Below are 21,005 nucleotides of genomic sequence, written 5' to 3'. Positions count from 1 at the left end.
TTTCAAAAGATTTATCATCCATCCCCCAATTATCCTTGCTCCTCCCAATCCCCTAGTCTTTGCTTGTGTGTTTTTTAAACAACTTTTTTGATACTTATATTAAACTGAACTACAGTTTAAACATATTGTGTGTAAAGTGCGCATGCGTACGTAAATACTTGTATTATGAAATGAAATAAAATAGTTTTTGCATAAAAAAAATGAATAACTTCATATTGATATTGTACTGTGGCTTAAAATATTTTTGTTTTTATTTTTTGATCTTGGTTTTTTGTAGGTTTTCACCTTGTCTTTTTGTGTGCATGTTGTGCTTACGTGTGTGTTGTGTATGTTTGTGTGTGTGTGTGGTGTATAACTAAAGTATTTATAAAAATTGCACTTAATTTACTAGAATGTGTGTAGGCGTGTGTGTGTGAGTGTATGTGTTTGTTTTGGTTTTCTAGGGGCTTTTGCTGAGCCTCTTAAATATGCATACAGTTCGAGAAGCACTTGAAGCAGTGCCACCTAAACTGTTTGTCTTTGTCACTCTCAAACGGTGCTACGGTTTTGCCACCACTCAAGTTTCTATCGTTATCGATAAGTGCAGGCTCTCAAACAAATTGGCGCTAAAGTTTAACAAATAGTGAGAATTCCATTTAAAATTGTAAAATTAAAACAAAAACGAAAAAACGACGAATTGCGCTAAGTATCACAGCCGGGTCTAAGACATTGGTTCGGTACACGGTGGGGCTAATTTGCTTGTGTGCGTGCGTTAAGTGTAAAGTGTATTTTGTGTGAGTTTGTGGTGGTCAACTAATTTAATTCCATAATGATGATCTAAGTGGCCGATGTACCCGTTTCACCGCTGCCTGCCTCACCGTTGCTAGCTGGTGGCGGGGAACTCTTTATGGGTAACATGGGTAACTCGTGCGCCAGATCCAAGGCTGGTGTGGTGTTGGACTCGGCCACCGCAACGGCAGCTGCAGCAGCCGCCAGCTGAAACTGATTGGGTAGAAACAGGTAAGGATTGCTTGTTAACGTGCTGGGCGCTGAGCTGGGACCAGGCTCATTGTAAGGCACATCGCCGCTTGTTGCCGTTGCCGATGGCGTCGAAGCAGTAGCACCAACGGCAACACCTGCGGACAGCGTCGACTGCGCTGCCAACTTGGTGACACGCTTGCGTCGCGCCTCGTTCTCGCAGGGAGACGGCGCACCAGGATGACGGTAGCTGACGTGCTTGCGCAGCGCATCCTTGCTGCGCGACACATGCGAGCACACGTTGCACGCATAGCTGAAAATGCATGAAATGATTAGTTTCAATTTATCAAATTAAAAGCTCGATTCGATGCTCAATTTCTAAATATCGATATCAAAAGTCTTTGAGAAAAATCGATTTTGATTGTGTTTGAGAAGTGAAGCAACGATTATTAAATGAAAAAGTGATCATAGAAAAAGCGACGTTTCCTTAAAAACAATCGATTTTAAATCGAAATCGTTTTACTTAAAACTTTCGCTAACTCACCGCACATTCTGATGCGTCTCGAGATGCACACGCAAATTGTATTGATTGCTCAGCTGCTTGTGGCAGATGAAGCACGTGGCATATAGCTTGGAGTTTGAAGGCGGCTTGCTGGCCGTTGGTAGCTTCTCGGTCGTCAACGACAAAAGATTCGGCTCCGACTTGGCGCTAACCATTTGCCCAGCGGCTGCAGCTGCTGCCGCCTCCCGCTGACAGGCGGCATATTGCTCGATGTGCTGCTGCAGCTTGGCGTGATCCTCGGGCGAGATGTAGGGTGTGTTGGCATGATGTGTGGCCACCTGATGCGACGCCTGCTGTGCCGTTGTGGGCGTCGCAGCTGCACTGTAACTGGGCAACTTGGCGCTGCTGTACAATTGGCCAGCACTCATGGGATTGCTGTAGCTGCTGGGCGAGGACTTGACGACGGGCAATTGGGGAGAAAAGTGCGACATCGTCTGTGGTGCCAGAGCCACCGGTGCTGTGGCCACAATTGAGTTGGGAGCACCACATTCAATGGGCGACTTGTTGTTGCTCGTCGTCCTTAGATTCTCTACGATTTTGTCGATGCGCTTCACATCCTTTGGCGGCTGTTGAGCTGTTAAATTGCCGCTCTGCTGATTGCCCGCGTTGCTGCTGCTGGTATTCTTCAGGCGCTTGGCGCCGTAGCAATCCTCATCTTCGAGGCTGTTCTGATAGAGTTGACACTGCTGTTGATACTTGGCCAGCAGTTCCGTGGTCTTGTTGAGCGCCGTCTGCGAGAAGTTCAGTGGTTGTGGCAACAGATTGGGATAAAACTGCAGCGATTTGAGAAAGAAATTCTCAAGAGGCGTGCCCAATTTGTTGGCTAAAAGTGGCGCTTGCAGCGAGGGATTGGGTAGCTGTGGCATGGAAAGATTGGGCGTGGTTGTGGGCGTGGGTGTTGGCGTTGGAGATGGGCTGCGGGTTGTCTCGAAGCTCAGCGGCTTGTCGATGCTTGTGGTATCCATGTAGGATGCGGGAGCGGTGGACGGAGCACTCTTTGTGGTCTTGGGAAGCTGCAAGGGAAGAAAAAGACATTAGATAAGATATAAAAACGAATTGAGATTGTAAATAGTTAAGAAATTTATTGGGAAGATTTATAAAGACATTTTTAAAGGTATGTTATATAAAATATATAATTTCATCTTACTCACATTGTTATTCTGCACATCTGCTAAGCCCTTGATGCCCAGCGTTTCGGCCAGATTGAGCAGCATGGGTATCTGCTCCTCATAAACGTTGACCTCACCCGAATACATGAAGGTCAGCAGAGCGACAATGGCAGCAAAACTAGCGCCAGGTATGATGATGACCGGATGGTTGCTGGCCTCCAGAGCACGAAAGATTTCCATGAAAAAGCTACTGCAGGCGCTGAGAACGACGCGATGAGCGCGCAGAAGACGACCCTCGGCTGAGATGGTCACATCGGTGAGATGGGATTGATCGAGGAGGACGGGCAATGTGCTCAGCAAACTGGTCTGGAATGGACAAAATACTTTCGCACTGTAGTCGCAATCGTTGTTGCTGTTGTTGTTGGTTGAGGTTGAGGGCAATTGGGTCACTTGATTGTATAAATAGTACAAGTAGATTTGGCAGACCAGCTGCCAGCCTGGGTGTGTTGTGTGTACTGCGGTGTGGTGTGTGGCTAAATTTGAGATTTAAGATTTCGGCCCTAGACTGGCTGCCCGGAAAACATTTGGAGCAGATGCGTTGCAGGCAGGCGACACTTAATGGCAGCTGAGCATTAATTGCAACTGCGTCGCGTTTCGCCTGCGACAATTCGAAATTAGATTTACTCTCGCTCTTGTAGTTGTAGTTGCTAGTAAAAATTCTATGGATTTTGGCAATTTCACGAAAATTTCATTTATTTGACATTTTTCTCCACCTTCTCCTCACCCCTTCTGGCAGCTTTCTCCCGCTTCGCTGCCTTTGGCTATTTTGGACAGCTTTGTGGCTCGTTCGTTGTGGTTGTGATCCTAGTACCAACAACCACAAAAATTCTCACTGTATGAAATGCGGAAAACTACAAACAAGTATGTGAGAATAAGCAGCTTCTTTATTTCTATATGCTGAGCTGATTATATAGCCTATATATAGACGAGTGACATTTCTTTGGCCGGACCGCTTTCTTATGAACGATGTCCAGTCAATTTTATGACCGAGGCCAAGCCTCTAGATAATTCCCCCCACATCCCCTCACCCACTCACTCAGTCACGAAATAACGCTGACGTCGCCTATAAAAACACTCATTTATATTCATTATTTTAAGTTTTGCGCGGCTGCTTTGAATAACAAACACATTGGAGCCTATAAATCACACGATGAGCTAAGTAGTTCACAATTAATGACACCTGGAGCAACGCTGTGTAATGAACGCTAATGGTTTATATGTTGTTGGTTTTTAGGATATTATTTATTTATATTTTTGGAAAATTTAGCAAATGTGACAGTTGAATGCCCATTTGTTGAATCACAACACAATTTATTTACATGCATAAAGGTGAACGAGAAACATTTCCTTAACTATTCGCATAATTTACAAATTATTGTTGATAGTCTATGTTATATTCATTTAATTTATTATTCCCTATGGTGATCAAAGATTTCTTTAGATAAATGACGTCCGTATGAAGTCGATAGATTATAGTCTAAGTATCTTAAATATGAATGAACATAGAATGCGAAATCTCATAATCTCAAACAGATCATTTTAATGACAGCCAACTATTTTTTATAAATATATTTTTTTTTGCTAAAGATCACAACTGTTTCTATTGTTTTTATTTAAATATTTAATTCAAGTTTTTATTATTTCTAGCTTATTTTATTTGTCTTATATTTTTTATTGTTAATCCCTGAGTTCTATCCTACAAAATAATAGTTTGTATTTCATGTTTCTTTTATTTATCTTCTATTTGTTATTGTAATTTGAATTTCATGCTTATTTTATTTTTCTTCATTTTCTTATTGTATCATCCTTGAGTGCTTCTTACCTGATGATTATGCCATCGTAGGCAAAATTGTTGTTGATTTTCATTATGTTGTTGCTGTTGCTCCAGTTGATGCTGCTGCAGTTGTTGTTGTTGTCTTGTTGCATTTGTTGTATTTACATGTTCCATAATTCATGAAGTTAAGTTTTGCCTTTGCTTCCTTACATAAATGTTTTCGCTGCAAAAGAACATTTCAATAATTATTTTACGATCGAAAAAACACTTTTTATTAATGGACTCAAGAGTGTGGGCCAAAGAAACGCGTGTTATTCAAATACACACAAACACATGAAGAAAATATTTATTTGTTCTATTCATAATTTTGTTTGTTTGTTTTGTTGCTTGCGTTTTGGTTTGCTGTCGGTTTTATTTGTTTATTTATTGAACATTTTGTCACACACTTTTCGTTTTTCGTTTCGTTTTTGATTTTAAGAGATCCACACCATGCTCTTTATAGAGCGTTGATCTTTTGGCGGCCTGTCGCTTTTGCGAGACGTACACGCGGCGTATACGTATTGTGTCGTAGCATTTGGCATTATTACTCATACGCCATGGCATGCGAGTATCGCTGTGAATATCATTGTGAGTGTGCAGTGTGTTGTCAATGAGAATGAAGAAGGTACCTACGGCATGGGTCAGGGATAACTGAAGGGTTGGAGTAGAAATGGATTAAGGAAAATTCTGTAAATTTATTTTATAGAAAGCGTACAATGAAAAAATGTGATTTGTTTGGCACTGGAGAATTTTGTCAAAGTATTTTTGAATGGGATTATTAAAAATATATGGGGTTATATATTTAGGCAGAGATTTTAAAATGTTTTTAATTAGAAATTCTGTGGAGGCATCTTTTAATTAAAGTATTTTCAACTAAAAAATATTAAGGTTTGCTTTAAAATTAATGTAAAACACAAGCTGTTCAGATCTTTCGCACACTTTATTGCCTCTTTTAAAAATCATTGGAATTCCATGAAATTGTTATTAAATTGCTGAAGCGTTTTCATTTCTAATCCTTTATATTTATGGCCCTCTGCTTACGTTTTCTCTATCTATCTGTTTTACTCGAAATTGTTGTCGCATTTTCGTTTCAAAGCATTCCAAGGTAGTCTATGTATCTTTTTTTTTGTATTTTGTATTTTGGATGGTGCTTAGTTTATTTGGTTGAATATTGTCAGCGCACAGCAAAATTCGGCAGGCTGGCAGCCAGTTGACAAATCTAAATTACAATAAAAATGCTAAAAGGAAGAAAAACAACAATGCTTAGGGTGTGAGTGAGTGAGTGAGGGGTTTAGCATGTGCTTTTTGGCTGGCAATTAAATTAAATTTATTTAAATAAAATTAATTTGCTATGCTTGTTGTTGTGCTTGTTTTTCGCTGGCCTGGCCTGGGTTATATGTGTCTATATCTATCTCTATCTGTTGTATCTGTTGCTGATGCTCTTTAGTTGTGGGTTTCTGGGCTGCGCTATAAATCTGCCAATTTCCATTGTTTCAACCATTGACAGAGGAGGGTTTTGCGAGGTGTTGCCGCTGCTGTTGCGATTATACTAGATGCAATGAAATACTACTTAGTAGCGTAGTTGGTGATGATGATCGTGATGCTTGAGGTGGAACGGGGGAGAGAGATCACTACTTTTGTCCGAGGGCTATTTTTGTGTGTGCAACGGACATGCATAAAAGAAATTGTGTGAGAATTGCAAACTGCAACTCATTGGAGGCCCCGAAAGTGACAACTACGACATCTTTGCTAGCCGTTTGCCGTTTGTCGTTTTATTTGGTGCCCAGCATGCGATTTGTTGCTGTTGCTGTTGTTGTTGCTGTTGCTGTTGCTGCAGACAGACGGAATTTTCTTCATTCCATTATGTGTGCACAGCGGTCTGAGAAATCGCATCTAAGCATTTTTCTATTGAGCGACAACGCTGGCAGAAACCAAAAGAAAAGAAAGGCAAGGCAGGCAAAGAATACCAGCGATGCGGTGCGGTGCGGTGTGTGGAGCAGAAGAAGGACGCTCTGGGGTATGGCCTTTTTGGCGCTCGTTCACACAGAAAGTGTCTTTTCCGTAACTCTTTGGTATTTTGCTGTGCTCAGTTTTTACTTGATATGCTCGTATTCCGAAATTAGTTTTTTGCTGTTGTTGTTGTTGTTGTTGTCGTTGCCTGTTGTTGTTGTTGTATATGTATATATTTTTAAATAGCCGCACAACAAGAATTGTGCTAAACGCTCTCGCCAGCCTGTCTATTTTGATTTGTTGTCCAAGTGCTGTCTTTGTCAAGTGATTTCATCATCAACACATCTGCCTGCACCCTTTGCTTCGAATGCCCTCCTCCCGCCCTCTTTTTTTTGCCTTTTCTCCACCTCATTTCATATTTCTTTCTTCTGCTTTTTTTTTGCGTGTTGATGCGTAATATTTTACACATAATCGCTCATACGCCGCGTTGCCGCCATTCCAATAAAACTCAAAAGGATTTTGGCATTTTGTTTGGTTTCATTTTCTTTAACTTTCATTTGTTCCATGACATGGGCGAACATAAATTTCCGTTCATTTATTCTTTATATTTTTTTGCTGTTTTTTGTGACGCAGCGCGTTTTAGATTTCTCGTTTAGTTTATTAACTTATATGTTAAATTAAATTTCCTGCTCTTCGCTTTAATTCGTGGGGATTTAGTTGACACAGTCCAGCCCTGGCTAAATCTATTTTTAGTCTTAGGCCCAATTCAATTTAATTAAGCTCTCAACTGGAATTTTTCAGATTTGTCAGCAATTTAAATTTTCACAATTTCCTTTTCTCGTCACAGTTTATGTTCCTTTTATTGAAAACATGCGAAAAAGTCTTTTTGAAGCTGTTCCATTTTATGGAAGACTTGTGTTTAGTATTAACAATAATGACATTTTTATATTGTGTTTAATGTCGCTCGCTACTTGTCACATACTCATTTAAAAAAAATCATTTCAACATTTTAAGTGTTTGTTTTTTTTATATATGTATGTATATCAAACAGTTTTAATAATCCGCTTGATGGAGATATTTCTTGGAAACAGTCACACACACTATTTAATCTGTTGTTTCGTCAACAAATTTTGAGCTTATTCGTTTTTTTGCGATTAGTAACATTTTAGCTATTCCGTTTGCATATTATTTTTTATAATTTTTGTGTATACGCCTTTGGATTTTACACACACTTTGTTTTAGTTTCATTGCCAAAAGATATTTTAGATTTATTACTGATATTTTTCTTCTTGTTGCTTTTGCTGCTCACATAAAATTTGTTATTTTTGCCATTTGTTTTTAATTTATGTGCGCTTGATGCGTTTTTATGTTTAAGTTTGCCACGCGTTGCAACAACACATTTATTTCATTTATTTATCCCTTTTATCGAGCGCAGCATAATCTAGAAAATTTTATGACTATTATACAATATTTTAAATAATGTATTTTATTTATTTATAACACAATTCTACAACTTTTATTTCTTATCCTTGACACATAAATTATTTAATCCTTTTTTCAATTTATTTATTTTTTAAACAAACATTTTAATTAACAAAGTTATTAATAAATCCACGCCGCATTTAAAATTTTTTGAAATATGTTTATTTATGTTATTTATCACGTTGAATTGTAGCTCATTTAATCCATTTTGACAATTTCCATAAATTCAGCTTTATTTTCATTTTATTTATTTTAATGTTGTATTTAATAGAATTATTTAAACGTTTTGTTTTGTCTTCAGATCCTTCACATTGATGAATTGCCTTGCATGAGTTTTCACAGCATTTTCACGCGTAGATATTGTATTTTATCTTTTATATATTTCGGTTTCTTTGGGATTTTGTGTGATTTTCGTCGTTTTCGCCAAAGCGCGCACCTTTGTTAACCGTTTGCTGCTCGCATCTGAAATGAAAATATCCGAAAATGTTTCAATTCTTTCGGTTTTAGTTGGAGATTTTCTATTTTTCGAATGTCCATCTCTTGACAATTTTTGCCGTTCTTCTTGTTGTTGCTGTTGCCATTTGTTTTGCTGATTTGATTTCTCGCTCGTTGTCGTCGTCGTCGTCTTTGTGGATGTCGTCGCTGTAGTTGTCGTTGTGGTTGTAGCTTTAGCTGTTGATGTGATTCTGCCTTGTGGATGTCTTTGCTCAGTTCCTAACGATCTCAATCTCATCAGCATTAGCATCAGCATCAGCAGCAACAGCAGCATCGGGATCGTTGTCGTCTGCTCCATGTTCTAATTAATGAGATGGCAGCCAGAGTGTTATTCTCTCGTTGAGAAATTGTTGCAGTTTTGTACTGACAATTTGTTGTTTCATTAATTGGTTGCCACAACATTTAGTTAATCAAAACATTTGTTAGTACATCACACACACACCTAATGAGCAACGAAATGCAATCCAACTGCTGCACACAATTGACATGCCACACACACACACACACACACACACACACACACACACACACACACACTGCCCTGTGTCTCTGCATTATTAATTTGCAATAAAAACGTGGAAACGGCCAAAAATCATTGAAAGAAAATAGTCGTGTTACAAAAATACATTTTCATACCTGCTGTGCTGTGTGAGTTGAATTATGTTGACAACGCCTGACAAATACAAATGGAGGCGCATTGGAGGCGCTGCTGGGCCCCGAAAACCAAAATCCCCCGTCGCCTTGGCTGTTCCCCGCTTCGTCGCTGCACTTTTTCAATTCATTAAAATGCCACAAATACTTATTTATTATTGTCATATCTCTCGCGACACACAAATTTGGGTTAACCCCAGCACCTTAGACACAAGACTTAACGAGATTTATCAAGAATCAACTTATAAGCTAAAGCATTGCGCCTCTGACATCGGCTTGCAGCGTCCCTCCGCATAATCCCAGCCGTATTTGAAAGGACAACGCACAATGGTCAAATAACCACCCAGGCAACTGTAATAATACTCGCAGCGATCCGGATGTGGATGATAACCATCGCCAATGGCATCGCAATGCGGTCTACCGCCAGCTGGAGCAGTTGGTTTAACATCAACGGCTGCTGGTGGAGCTGTGGCTGCTGGTGGCTCTGTGGCTGCTGGTGGCTCTGTGGCTGCTGTTGTTGTGGCAATCTCTTCCTGCTCCACTTCCTCCACCTCTTTACGTTCCTCTTCTCCTAGAATGTTAGTTGTCTCGATTGTTGTCGTCTCGATGGAGAGTAAACAAATGCCTGCATCATCGAAGGCGCATTCCTGCGAGTTGCCATCGAAATAGGTTTGTTCTGGACACGTGTCCCTGAAGGAGTTCTCTCCATTGCAATATATATAGCTGGTGCAATCATCTATAGCCACTATGAAGGTGTCCATTGCCACGTTGTTGCATTGCGGAAACTCATCTGCTTGTTGTGTGTTCACTATTCCTGCAACCAGGAGCAGGCAGAGCAGCTTGGCGTATTCTTGGAGCTGGCACATTTTGTGTGTTCAATTGACTTCAAGTTTGTTGTGAATATCGAAGTTTCAACGCCTTTTTATTGCAATTTTCAAGGTCGCTTTCTAATGCTTATCAGCATTGTTATCAGCAAACATGTGTAACAGTTTTTTTTGGCAATAATTTATCTGTTTGCCAAGTGTTGTGCTCGGCAGTATGTCAAGGTCGCCAACAACTTACATTTTGGCATTGCCTCAAAATTTGTCTAATAATTTAACTATTAAATATTTTACAGCAGACAGATTTAAGGCCTCAATTTTCTTACGAATAAAGAACCGATTCCTAGAGATTCCAAAGTATATATTTACAAGCTTGGCGAATCTCTAGTTTTAGGTTCTTGATATTAAATAAATCTACAGTAAACTGGAATTTAAGTAAAGTAATAGTCAACAAAACTTCAGAAAAGAGCGATACTTTTTAATGTAAAGAAATTAGATAGATTTAACATTCTTTGTTAATATCCATATTCTCTGTGTAAATTCGAATATTGATAAACTATTTATCTTGACATTACTATTTTATGTATTTTTTAACTTGACATAAATAAAAAATTCTGTTGAAATACACATGAAGGATGTTTTCCTAAAATTAATACCTAAAAACTTAAATTAATTAGATAAATTTAAAATCTTATTAAAAAAATTGTGATGGCTTTCGCACGGATTATTGTTTTTATTGTTGTCAGAGCTTAACTACATTAATATAAAATCAATTAAAATTCTGTCTAAACCTGTAACATGGGCCGCTTTTCCTTGGCCTGCAGATTGTCATTAGTAATAGCGTAACCTGTGCCTCCCTGTAAGAAATAAATTTTTAAATAAAAGTCCAGCAAGAAGCCTCAAATGTGGCATTTACCCTTTGCAACAAAATGATATCTTTGTCCTTAAGCTTGCGATCCGTAAGCGGATGAATCATGTCCTTGCGTATGAGCTTCTCCACACACTCCACAGTGACCACATCGCCGCTTCAAGAGAAACACAATTAAACAACTTTTATGATATAACAACTTTAGTTTGCTTACGTGGGACGCAGCACAGCACACGGCACCGCATTGCTGAGCACATCATGTGTGATGGGACACATGTAACGCGCTTCCTTAGCAATCAGTGATTTCTTTGTATCGCCATCCTTCAGTAGCGTAAACTTGACATCAATCAGATCCTTGACTTTCAATGGCTGCTGGGACACAGGACAGTAAATTGTGGCATCTGGTTTTTGTGCTTTGGCAGCACCAGCGTTGGGACACTCCGAAGGCAACCAAAAACTGGGCAGCTTCTTCTCATGTCCGTTAGCCATGTTAGAAATGGAGCTGACAGAAGTAGAAGTTGCGGCCGCAGCTGCTGCAGCTGATGTGCTGGGCGTGGCATTTAAGTCGCTGGATTTCACGGCTGTTGCAGCGGCAGCTGGCTTGTGGGCTGGCGTCGTTGTGGGCTTCTCGGCATTGACGAAACGCTCCATGCGCGCCTGTTGTTTATTGTTGGCCTCAGCGGCCAATTCATTTTCCTCTACGCGACGCAAACGTTCGTATTCCTTGAGTTTGCGGCTATATTCATTCTTTTTGGTCACAATGTATTGCAGTATGGCTTCCTTATCGAAGAGATATCCATCCTTGGTAACTACGGGGTTTCTGCATGGCTGCAATGTGAGTGAGCAGCAATCGAAGGATTTTACTGAATCCTTGCCCAGGCGCTTGGCATTTGTTCCATAACCAGATTCGGCAGCATCGCGTTTCTTCTCGTTATAGGTGTAAACAGCACCGGCGGTGCAATTCCTTGCATGGCGAGTCATTTAAAACAAATTTTGTTTTGCAAATAATAAGCAATGCTAGCGTAATGTGACCGCAACTCGAGACTGAGAAATACTGTCGAAAAATACCAAACAAAGCACAATCGATTGTTTGACAACCAGTGTCACCACACCGACAAATATCGAAAATATACTGTGACTGTTAATGGTATCGATAAATGATTTCATCGCATTTGAATTCAATTTTGAAATTAGTTCGTACTTTATTTATCTGCATTATGTTGCACCTTTACATTATTATTTAATGCTTGCATATGAGTAGTTCGTTACTTAAGTATCTACTTGACTACTAATACTGTTTTGGCTGATTGATGTGTATTTAGTTTTATTTTGTCACATATTCGTATAGTAGTGTATATGTTTTCTATTTTCTATTTGTTTTGTTTGTTTTTTATATATTTTGTTTGCTTACATCGTTCTTTACTTTGCTTTGTCTCTAATGGTTTATCTCGTATGATTTTCTTTTGAGCATATCACAGAACAAAAATGATACATAGTTTTAGTAAAGAGATTTGGGGTTTTTCTTAGGGAACGTTTTTTTGTGTGTGTTTTGCGTGTTTATGGATTAGAAAGTTCAAAGTGTAAAAATATTAATTGGAGCTTAAAAATATACTTTTTGTTCGTTATATTTATATTTAGAATTTATATGTATATGTATGTGTATATATATGTATATCTTTATATATATATATCATCTATATGCAAATGTCATTTTTGCCTTGTGTATATGTTTATATAAATTTTGATATCATTAGAAAAATATTGAGCAAGAGTATTTTGGTTTGGTTTGGTTTCATTGGATTTGGGTTTGATAGCTGGTTTCTTTCAACTGAAATTGACGCTCAATTCCTAAACGAAGAAAAACCAAAAGCGCTACCACTAAAATCTAGACGAGAATCTTATCGTAGGACGGCGGCGGTGATTCATCCATTGGCAGCTGCTTGCCCAGCGCCGTCGGTGTCTGTTCCGGCAACAAGATTGCTATATGATATGGCGGCGGTCCAGCGGCAGCTGCTGCCGCCGTTGCCGCACTTATCTCCACCTGTCGCTCATCCAAATAGCGCACATTATTCAGCTCCAGTATATAATCGCCATCCGCATTCCCATCCCCTCCTCCGCCTCCGCCACCGCCACCGCCAACAGCATTGATGCCACGACTGTGACACACGGCACGGCCATCGCTGCGATTGGGCAGCAATCCTTTGGGGATGCGACACAGCGACACCATGCAGGCAGCCAGAAAGAATGTCGCCGAAAAGGCGCAGAATATCAACACCTCCAGCCCGGTGCCCTGGTGGTCAAAGTAGAACTTCGCGCCCGCCACAAATACCGAGGCGAGCACCAGCGAAGCGCACATGCCACATTTCAGATGACTTGGCAGCAGCTGCGAGTCCGCATGTTGCAGCAATGCGTGATGTTGCTGCTGCAGCTGATTGCTGCTGTGCTGTGCCGTTGTCTGTGTGGGCGGTATGGGCGTGGCGGTTGTGGCTGCTCCTCCCCCTGCTGGTGCTGTTGATGTTGTTGTTCCCACCGATGCAGTTGCTGTCGCGTGTCGCATGTTGTTGCTGGAATTGTGGCGTCGCGGCGTGGCATAACGTGTGCTGTTGCTGTTGCTGCTGCAGCCGTTGTTGCCGCTGTTGCTGCTGCTGTGGTGATGGTGATACGCGCTGTAGGCATCGTCTCTGCGGAATTGAGAGTATACTTGTAAGTAATTGAGAGAAACTGCATGAGAACTGTCCAAAAAACGAGAGACATTTTAATTTATAATGTCAATGTGAAGAAATTATACAACACAAATGATTTTCTTGTTCCATAAAATCCAAAAAGTAAAACTCATTTATACCTAGAAAGTGCAAGATAATTTCCCTCATCAATTTTAATGCTAAACATTTGCAAATAATGAATTTTAATAGATTCAAAAGTAAATATTTAAAACAGAAAATCTGCAATAAACCTTCAATCATCTAAAAAAATATATATACTATATTTCAATTAAAATAATGGAAATGCACTTCATAATAATTACATTCAAATTATTGTATATCGTTAAATTTTCTAATAACTCAAAGCATAATTGTCTCGTCTATTTATTTTGTTATTGTCTTATCATCAATTTTAATAAAAATTACAATGAAAATAAATACAAGAAGTTTTCGATCGAATTTATGCAACAAAATAGAATAAATAAATAAGTTGAGTCATAGTTAACTTTCTCAATAATAAATCGATTCAAATGACTTACGCATAGACTCCCGAGTGCTGCTGATGTTGCTGCTGCTGATGATGTTGCTGCTGTGACTCATATTGTCGCACGGGAACAGCCATGTTGCCAAACTGCGGATGATGATAGTTGTAGCTATAGTGATGTTGTTGCTGGTGCTGCTGCTGTTGCTGCAACTGCTGCAGTTGTTGGTGCTGCAATTGTTGCAGTTGCTGCTGCTGCTGCTGTGGTCGCGGCTGATAGCGCGTGCTATGCTGATGGTAATGCGAGCCACGTGCCACAAGCGGCACAATGGTGCCACTGCCCGTTAACACGGCAGCCGAAGAAGCAGCAGTTGCATTGGCATTGTTATTGTTGCTGGCAGTTGTTGTCATGGCATTGCTGCCGCCACCGCCGCTGCTGCTGCTGCTGCCGTTGTTATTGTTGCTGCTGTTGTGATGCAGCAGCAATTGCTGGTTGTTGGCATGTGCACTATTATTATTGCTGCTGCCATATTGCGTTGCCTGGCGACTTGTGCCCGCGCCTCCCGACTGATAATCGCCACCTCCACCATAAGGCGCCAATGCCCGATGCACAGAGGCCAAAGCTTGGCTGTGGCTGCCACTGGCATTGGCGCTGCCACCGCCGCTGCTGCTACTGCTGGCGTTGATCATGTTGCTTCCGCTGCTGCTGCTGCTCGACTTGCTGCGACGTGGCGGATGGCCATAGCTGAGACCGCCTCCTGCATGCGACAATGAGGCGGCTACACGCGAGCGACCAAAACCGCATTGTTGCGACCGTTTGTCAATCCAGAAATGCATGTCCAGACTTCAGACTTCCCACTTGACTGTAAGGACTGTAAAGTAAGAATTGATGTTTAACACAACGACACGATGCGTTGTGCGATTGTGTCGCGTCGCGAAACTTATTTGAAGTTAAGGGTTTCTTGCAAGTTTCTTTCTACTGGCAGCCAGACAAAGCGCATGACTCATTTGGCTCTAGACGGAAGAAGAAATATATCTCACACAGATACAACTCACTCACCAGACACTTGGATTTGCTAAAACAGGAAACGTGCACATCGCTTTTTATTATGCTGCTGTTGCTGCTGTTGCTGCTGCACTCCAAGTCTGTCTGCTATTTCCTCTTTGTGCGTTCTTTCAAGTTCAACTACCCCGCCACAAAAGTGGCATCAGTCCCCCCAAAAAAGTACTTTCCCCATGCAACACACGGCAAACAAAGGTTGACTGGGCAGCAGTAGCAGTCAAAAGCAACCCCTCCAATAATAATAATAATAATACTCGTTCTACCAACAAGGACAACAAAATACTGCTAACGCTTTCACTTCCCGTGTCATTGCCTGCAGCAGCAGCAACAACAGCAGCCAAAAACTGACAAACTTTCTCCATGTCTCTTGCTCTCTACACAAAAGCCAAAGCCCGCCAAAAACTTAGCACAGACATTCCACGGGGAGAGTACGGGAGCAATGAATGTTGCTCGGCCGCGAGGGAAAGGGCCAACAACATTGCCGCCACACACAAGGTGCGATGTTCGAAAGAACACGTCCTAGTACTCGCACAGTGGTTGCTAGTCACTAAATGCATTCTATAATTATTGTTAAAAAGTTAATTTTAAATAATTATACTCGTATTAATCTTTTTTTGGATTGAAAAGTGTGAAAGGCATTGCTCCTGCATAGATTCAACTGTTTCCGTGGTGTAGCGGTTATCACATCTGCCTAACACGCAGAAGGCCCCCGGTTCGATCCCGGGCGGAAACAGATGATTACATTTTTTTTCATTTTGCCAAAACTTTTGAAAATCTATTAATTCCTTGAAAATATTCTTTAGCAGAGTCTATTGTTACTCTGAACTTTTCAAATTTTTGGTAAGATTTAGCACCTTGTTTTGGATCAATATCTCGTCTTATTTTCTAGGTGTGCCTTTAGTACAATATTTATTTATTATATATTAATAAATTTTATATTGATTATCAGTCCACCTCTTAATTAATTTTATCTGCCACTGGCAAATAATTAAATCAATTTTAAAATAGCTTAAAGCTTGACCAGTTTTTATCGAAAAATTAAAAAATTGATTTGAAACTATCTATTTTGGCGGCTCGTTTTCAACCGTTTCCGTGGTGTAGCGGTTATCACATCTGCCTAACACGCAGAAGGCCCCCGGTTCGATCCCGGGCGGAAACAGTAATAATATTTTTTGCACAAATATCCATATATCCTTCTGTCTGTCTGACTAACTTTTTAGTGTATACATTGTTTATAGTATGAATGCAGATTTTTGTAATTAATGCACTTTTCAACTTGTTTCTATACTTTGAATTCCAACTCCTTATAGCCATTCCTATATATGTAAAATACTTTGCGTCAATTAATTTGGTTTTAATTAATATTGTCACAAATAGAAGCAATAGCATAACATAGGCGACAGACAAATAATGTGGTAGCAAGTTTTTTTAGTCGATTTTGAAAGCCAAAAATACTGGTCTAGGTTTTGCACAGCGGCCTAATACAATCTTATTTTGAAATTGGCTATTTGGCTCTCCCAATTTCAACTGTTTCCGTGGTGTAGCGGTTATCACATCTGCCTAACACGCAGAAGGCCCCCGGTTCGATCCCGGGCGGAAACAGATGAAATACTTTTTTGCCAAAAGGATTAATTAAGAAGAATATTTAAAACTCCGAATTGGTAACTTCATAATTAACAATACAATTAAAAATTCAATTAAAGTAATCAACCAGCTTAGAGTTTATACTAATTGAATTCATCATCTCAAATTAACTTCTTGACACTTCCTTGCAACTCTTACCAATTTATAACGCTTTCGTCTCAATGTGCACTCTCCGTGCTTTGTTTACATTTGAGTTTTCCGCTTAACTTGCTTAGCTGTTCATTGAACTGTTCTCTGTGGTCGTGTTTGGTCTGGCCGGTGGTCGTCGTTGCGGTGTTAGCCAATCAACAATGACAACCAAAAATCGCATAAAAAGTAACAAAATAAAGAAATAGAAAAGATTGCATATTAAATATCCTGGCGTTTAAAATCACATCTCCATTTGAGACAACTTTGCTAGAAATTGTCTATGCTCCAGCTAGAAGTTCGTGTGTGTGTGTGTGTGTGTGTTTGCTCGTCAAAGTTCAAAGTTCAATGCTTTGCACATTGTCATCGACATCTTGAGCGAGAAAAGTTACACAACGACACTCAGAGCAGTGCACAAATAAATAAATACTCAAGCACGAGCAAAAGTAATAAAATAAACATACTCGTATTTAAAAGAGACATTTTGACAACCTTTTGATAGGTTCATTTCAACTTGCTTGCCTTTGCTCATTTCGACCTCTCTCCTTCTTCTTGGGGACTTTGGGCGACTATTCGTATTCGTATTCGCATTTGTTCAACAATTTGCCTGACTTCCAAGGTTCAATGCATTGTGCACGCTTGATTTGTTCTCTCATTTTTTTTATCTTAAAGCTCTATGGATTTGCTTATTATGATTACAGTTGGCTATTCGCTGTCTAGAGTTGAATTTGCAGCATCGTTTACCTCAAGTGGTCAACAAGTAGAAACACAAAGTGTTCTGGGAACATGTCGGAATCGAAATTAATAAGCATTGACATTGTCTTCAGAGATCAAATTTCTGATACTAGTATTGTTTAAAGTGCTCCTTTATATTGTTAGTAGCGAAACCGCTGTCTTAGTTCAATTGCTTAAGGGTTGACCTCAGAAAAGTTTCAAGTTTCATCTCACACCTTCCAACTACTTCTTTGTTTGCCATTACTTCCAACATATTCTTGATATTTGTAGCTTGACTACTTTGTTGCCGAACTCTATATCGAAAACACCCTGTAAACAGCACAGCAAGCGAAATATATAAATATTTGATACAATATCTTGTACACCTTGCATGGGATGTACATAAATTGTTCACTCAATAAGCATATAATTCTATTATCTGCTTGGCAGACCTCAAGCTGTTTTCAGTGGCAATAAAAAGCGGAATAAAACTGGCAATGATTTGGACGCATTCCAGACTGATTTGTGAATAGCCACAATTATTTCGAGTTTCCTTTATTTGATCAGTTTCTGAACTTTGAAGTTCAATTTGACTATTTGACCAAAGTAGTTCCAACTGTTTCCGTGGTGTAGCGGTTATCACATCTGCCTAACACGCAGAAGGCCCCCGGTTCGATCCCGGGCGGAAACAGACGATTACTTTTTTTAAAAATTGAAAGCATTTTTTTTAAGAAACTACATACTACTTTTAACTTTCAGTTCACATTTACAATGAATTTTGCTTGGAGTCAAATTATTTAACTGTAGAATGCTTTAAATAACTTAAAGTTATATAAAATATACAGAAAAATTTATTTAAATTATCAGCTCGATTTTCAACTAGTTATAACCTATCTAATCAATTTATAAAATAAGATTTTTAAAGAAAAAACTAATCTTATCTAATTCAAGCATTCTTTTAATTCACTCCATTCTGTTTGTGATCTATTCATTTTCATTTTAGTGCCGTAAATTTATTACAATTTAAAGCTCTAAACAAGTTTCTGTTCATATTCATACATAAAATTAAATGCGCACACTTTCATATGCATACAGTATATAGGCACATTTATACATAATCTCTTTGTCCACTGCCCTTGCTTTTAGCTTTAATTTTAGAGTGCCATTGCCTTTCGCTTTTTTATTGTCATTGTTGTTTGAACTTGTTTGCCGTGCCGCGACGTACCGGTTGGCAAATTGCCCAACTCATGTTGATGACTCCAACTATAAATGCTTTATTTGACTCACATGCGTCCAACTGTTTCCGTGGTGTAGCGGTTATCACATCTGCCTAACACGCAGAAGGCCCCCGGTTCGATCCCGGGCGGAAACAGATGAACCAAATTTTTTATTATTTTGATGAAAATAATTTTTCTATTTTTTTGATGAAAGTAATTTTTTAATTTTTTGATGAAAATAATTTTTTTTTAAGTATATGTTGTTAAATATTTTCAACTGACTGATTTTGAAATCTTGAAGTAGCCTAACGAATATCGATTCTTTCAAGATCTGCCATTAACAATTCAAAAATATATTATTATTAAATACAAAAATAATTATTAGGAAATAATATTAAGAAATTCATGAGCCGTAAAAGTTAAAAATATTATATTTTTGAAGTGAGCAACAGCTTCTTTACTTATTAAATAAGCATGACTTACAAAAGGAAGAGCATTAATACTCATTACCAATAAAATGAATATAAAAAAGGGAAACAATGATACCCTCAAAGATTACAAAAGAAAACTGCAATTTACTTTGATTGTTAACTCATAAAAAGAAACTTTGCTCTATTGTGATTTCACTTTTAATCAAAGAGTATGCAAAATGCTAAACATTTTCAAGGCATGTCTTTGTCTAGAGTCTAGACATTTGTGACTGCATGCCAAACATTTTTCTTTCTGCTTCCATGAGTACTCGTAGATTTCCTTATCTTTAGTTGATTTTTTTTTGTTGGAGACACAGCCTGAGTCGAGTGAAAATATGCCAAACAAAACAAAAATTGTAAAGTGAAAAAGCACGCGCCGATGTCGAACCCCACAAACCCTTTCACTCTCACTTTGTTAACTGGGCTTCACAGCCTTCCTCTTTTTTGTTTGTTATCGTTGTTGTTGTTGTATTTCATGGTTTGCTTTTGCCGTCAACCTTTTGGGGGCCCTGTTTGTTATTTCGCCTTGGCGGGAAGTGAATTTGTTGTTGAATTTCTTTGCAAACGCAAAATGCGAAAAGCGAGAATGCGTTGGATACGAGTTTGCTATGAAATCAGCTTAGGTCAAAAGGTAGGTGGATATAATGCCCACGACTAACTATCTGTCTGTCTCCCTTTCTGTCTGTCTGTTGGTTTGTTGGTTTGTTCGGCTGTCAATGCGACAAGCAGACAGATTGCGTTGCTGCTGCCCACTTAATGGCACATGCGACATATGAGCAATGTGAGCAATTTCAATGCAATTTCAATGCGAGCCCTGTGTTAATGTGTTGGTGTATGCAACTGCGTACGTGTGGGTGTGCGTGTGTATGTGTGTGGTTTATTTTCAAGTGCAGGCCAATTTGCATGTCAATTGTTAGTAATTTTTACCTGCGCCCTTTTACTCAATATACTCAATTCGTATTTATTAAGCAAGTATGTTATTTTATTATAAAGTCTAGTGTTTTATTTGCACATTTGAATCACATTTTTTGTTGTTGATGTTGTTGTTTTTTTTATTGCACGCATATTGTTATTGTTGTTATTGCACGAAAAAGTCCTTGAACGCTCAACTGACCTGGCACGATACACACAACTGGCAATAACGAATCCTTTTGCCAGCCTTGAATTAGAAACACGCGACAAACGTTTCGCCACATTTACTGTAAATCATATCTATCGAAATATTTTTAAGAATTGATTTAAATGTGTTTGGTTTTCTTTTGCTTTCGTTGAACGGAAAAGGAATGCATAGATCGGGTTCTATATATATATGACAAAACAATTTGTATGAACACACTGCGCGCTTTTATGTATTCATTTTACTGCGAATGCCTCCTTTATGCCAATGTGTGCTACCTCCTGCGCAAGGACCCGCAGCGAACTGACAACGCCAACTGAATTTCTGAATGCAGCTAGCAAAACATTTTCACTTTTCATGAGTTCAGATTCAAGATTATTTCTTCGTTTTGTGTGCGTGTGTGTGAATTGCTTTGCAAAGTCAATTCAGAGACTGCCAACATTTGTTTTTGTTTTCGGTATTGGTTACGAGTCGTGTATACATATGTGTGTGTGTGTGAGTGTGTGCATGTGTGTGTGAGTGGGTGGCCCCATGCATGAATGGGGTCTCAGTTCGCTCTCAATAGCAGCCACGGCAGCTGCACAACACATGCGCAATACCAAATGGAATGCTCACCATTGTGAATGATTCGGAAACGGATTTAAAAAAGCTCGCAACCCGCGCAAAGAAAAATATTAGCTTGATTTTGAATAAAGCTATTTGC

General features: G+C 39.3%; 4 protein-coding genes and 5 non-coding genes across 16 annotated transcripts; 5 read left to right on the top strand and 4 right to left on the bottom strand.

Annotated features, from left to right (window-relative positions):
- Window positions 1-223: 223 nt before the first annotated feature.
- On the bottom strand, window positions 224-8,478 carry LOC132789355 (B-cell CLL/lymphoma 6 member B protein). 2 transcript variants are annotated; one of them, XM_060797320.1, is made up of 5 exons: window positions 8,370-8,478; window positions 4,511-4,685; window positions 2,671-2,994; window positions 1,502-2,532; window positions 224-1,270 (listed from the first exon to the last, which is right to left on the bottom strand). In XM_060797320.1, the coding sequence occupies exons 2-5, from the start codon at window positions 4,634-4,636 to the stop codon at window positions 817-819; spliced, it is 1,935 nt and encodes a 644-aa protein (XP_060653303.1). In that variant the 5' UTR covers window positions 4,637-4,685; window positions 8,370-8,478; the 3' UTR covers window positions 224-816. The 2 variants fall into 2 exon arrangements, with proteins under 2 accessions (XP_060653303.1, XP_060653304.1); XM_060797321.1 differs by lacking the exon at window positions 8,370-8,478 and adding an exon at window positions 4,909-5,188.
- Window positions 8,479-9,093: 615 nt separating this feature from the next.
- LOC132789359 (uncharacterized) lies at window positions 9,094-10,190 on the bottom strand. Its single transcript, XM_060797325.1, has one exon. It carries the CDS (start codon window positions 9,943-9,945, stop codon window positions 9,322-9,324), a length of 624 nt encoding a protein of 207 aa, XP_060653308.1. The 5' UTR covers window positions 9,946-10,190; the 3' UTR covers window positions 9,094-9,321.
- A 407-nt stretch (window positions 10,191-10,597) lies between these two features.
- Window positions 10,598-11,830, bottom strand: LOC132791294 (nitric oxide synthase-interacting protein homolog). Its single transcript, XM_060800165.1, has 3 exons — window positions 10,983-11,830; window positions 10,817-10,925; window positions 10,598-10,757 (listed from the first exon to the last, which is right to left on the bottom strand). The coding sequence occupies exons 1-3, from the start codon at window positions 11,747-11,749 to the stop codon at window positions 10,686-10,688; spliced, it is 948 nt and encodes a 315-aa protein (XP_060656148.1). The 5' UTR covers window positions 11,750-11,830; the 3' UTR covers window positions 10,598-10,685.
- Window positions 11,831-11,894: 64 nt separating this feature from the next.
- On the bottom strand, window positions 11,895-20,634 carry LOC132791293 (dendritic arbor reduction protein 1). Of its 7 annotated transcripts, none has more exons than XM_060800160.1 (4): window positions 20,113-20,634; window positions 16,797-16,909; window positions 14,010-14,823; window positions 11,895-13,449 (listed from the first exon to the last, which is right to left on the bottom strand). In XM_060800160.1, exons 3-4 carry the CDS (start codon window positions 14,786-14,788, stop codon window positions 12,654-12,656), a joined length of 1,575 nt encoding a protein of 524 aa, XP_060656143.1. In that variant the 5' UTR covers window positions 14,789-14,823; window positions 16,797-16,909; window positions 20,113-20,634; the 3' UTR covers window positions 11,895-12,653. The 7 variants fall into 7 exon arrangements, with proteins under 7 accessions (XP_060656143.1, XP_060656140.1, XP_060656145.1 ...); XM_060800157.1 differs by having other exon boundaries at window positions 20,300-20,634; XM_060800162.1 differs by having other exon boundaries at window positions 14,010-14,814; window positions 20,300-20,634.
- Trnav-aac (transfer RNA valine (anticodon AAC)) lies at window positions 15,675-15,747 on the top strand. Its single transcript has one exon. It is a non-coding gene; the product is annotated as a tRNA-Val (tRNA).
- Trnav-aac (transfer RNA valine (anticodon AAC)) lies at window positions 16,101-16,173 on the top strand. Its single transcript has one exon. It is a non-coding gene; the product is annotated as a tRNA-Val (tRNA).
- Window positions 16,544-16,616, top strand: Trnav-aac (transfer RNA valine (anticodon AAC)). The gene has a single exon. It is a non-coding gene; the product is annotated as a tRNA-Val (tRNA).
- Window positions 18,117-18,189, top strand: Trnav-aac (transfer RNA valine (anticodon AAC)). Its single transcript has one exon. It is a non-coding gene; the product is annotated as a tRNA-Val (tRNA).
- Window positions 18,798-18,870, top strand: Trnav-aac (transfer RNA valine (anticodon AAC)). The gene has a single exon. It is a non-coding gene; the product is annotated as a tRNA-Val (tRNA).
- Window positions 20,635-21,005: the final 371 nt, after the last annotated feature.

The sequence above is a fragment of the Drosophila nasuta genome, chromosome 3 (assembly GCF_023558535.2).
Source record: "Drosophila nasuta strain 15112-1781.00 chromosome 3, ASM2355853v1, whole genome shotgun sequence".
NCBI classification, from domain to species: Eukaryota; Metazoa; Arthropoda; class Insecta; order Diptera; family Drosophilidae; genus Drosophila; species Drosophila nasuta.
Note: the sequence above shows the minus strand (reverse complement) of the source record. Positions and strands in the feature narration are given on the sequence as shown.

Bases quoted from the DNA above. Each gene is read 5' to 3' on its own strand.
- LOC132789355 (XM_060797320.1), bottom strand. From the start codon at position 4,636: ATGGAACATGTAAATACAACAAATGCAACAAGACAACAACAACAACTG. The intron at 2,533-2,670 runs GTGAGTAAGATG...CTTCCCTTGCAG, and splicing joins CAGATGTGCAGAATAACAAT to CTTCCCAAGACCACAAAGAG. The intron at 1,271-1,501 runs GTGAGTTAGCGA...ATGCATTTTCAG, and splicing joins GAGACGCATCAGAATGTGCG to CTATGCGTGCAACGTGTGCT.
- LOC132789359 (XM_060797325.1), bottom strand. From the start codon at position 9,945: ATGTGCCAGCTCCAAGAATACGCCAAGCTGCTCTGCCTGCTCCTGGTT.
- LOC132791294 (XM_060800165.1), bottom strand. From the start codon at position 11,749: ATGACTCGCCATGCAAGGAATTGCACCGCCGGTGCTGTTTACACCTAT. The intron at 10,926-10,982 runs GTAAGCAAACTA...TTTCTCTTGAAG, and splicing joins TGTGCTGTGCTGCGTCCCAC to CGGCGATGTGGTCACTGTGG. The intron at 10,758-10,816 runs GTAAATGCCACA...TATTTCTTACAG, and splicing joins ATATCATTTTGTTGCAAAGG to GGAGGCACAGGTTACGCTAT.
- LOC132791293 (XM_060800160.1), bottom strand. From the start codon at position 14,788: ATGCATTTCTGGATTGACAAACGGTCGCAACAATGCGGTTTTGGTCGC. The intron at 13,450-14,009 runs GTAAGTCATTTG...TCAATTCCGCAG, and splicing joins CAGCACTCGGGAGTCTATGC to AGACGATGCCTACAGCGCGT.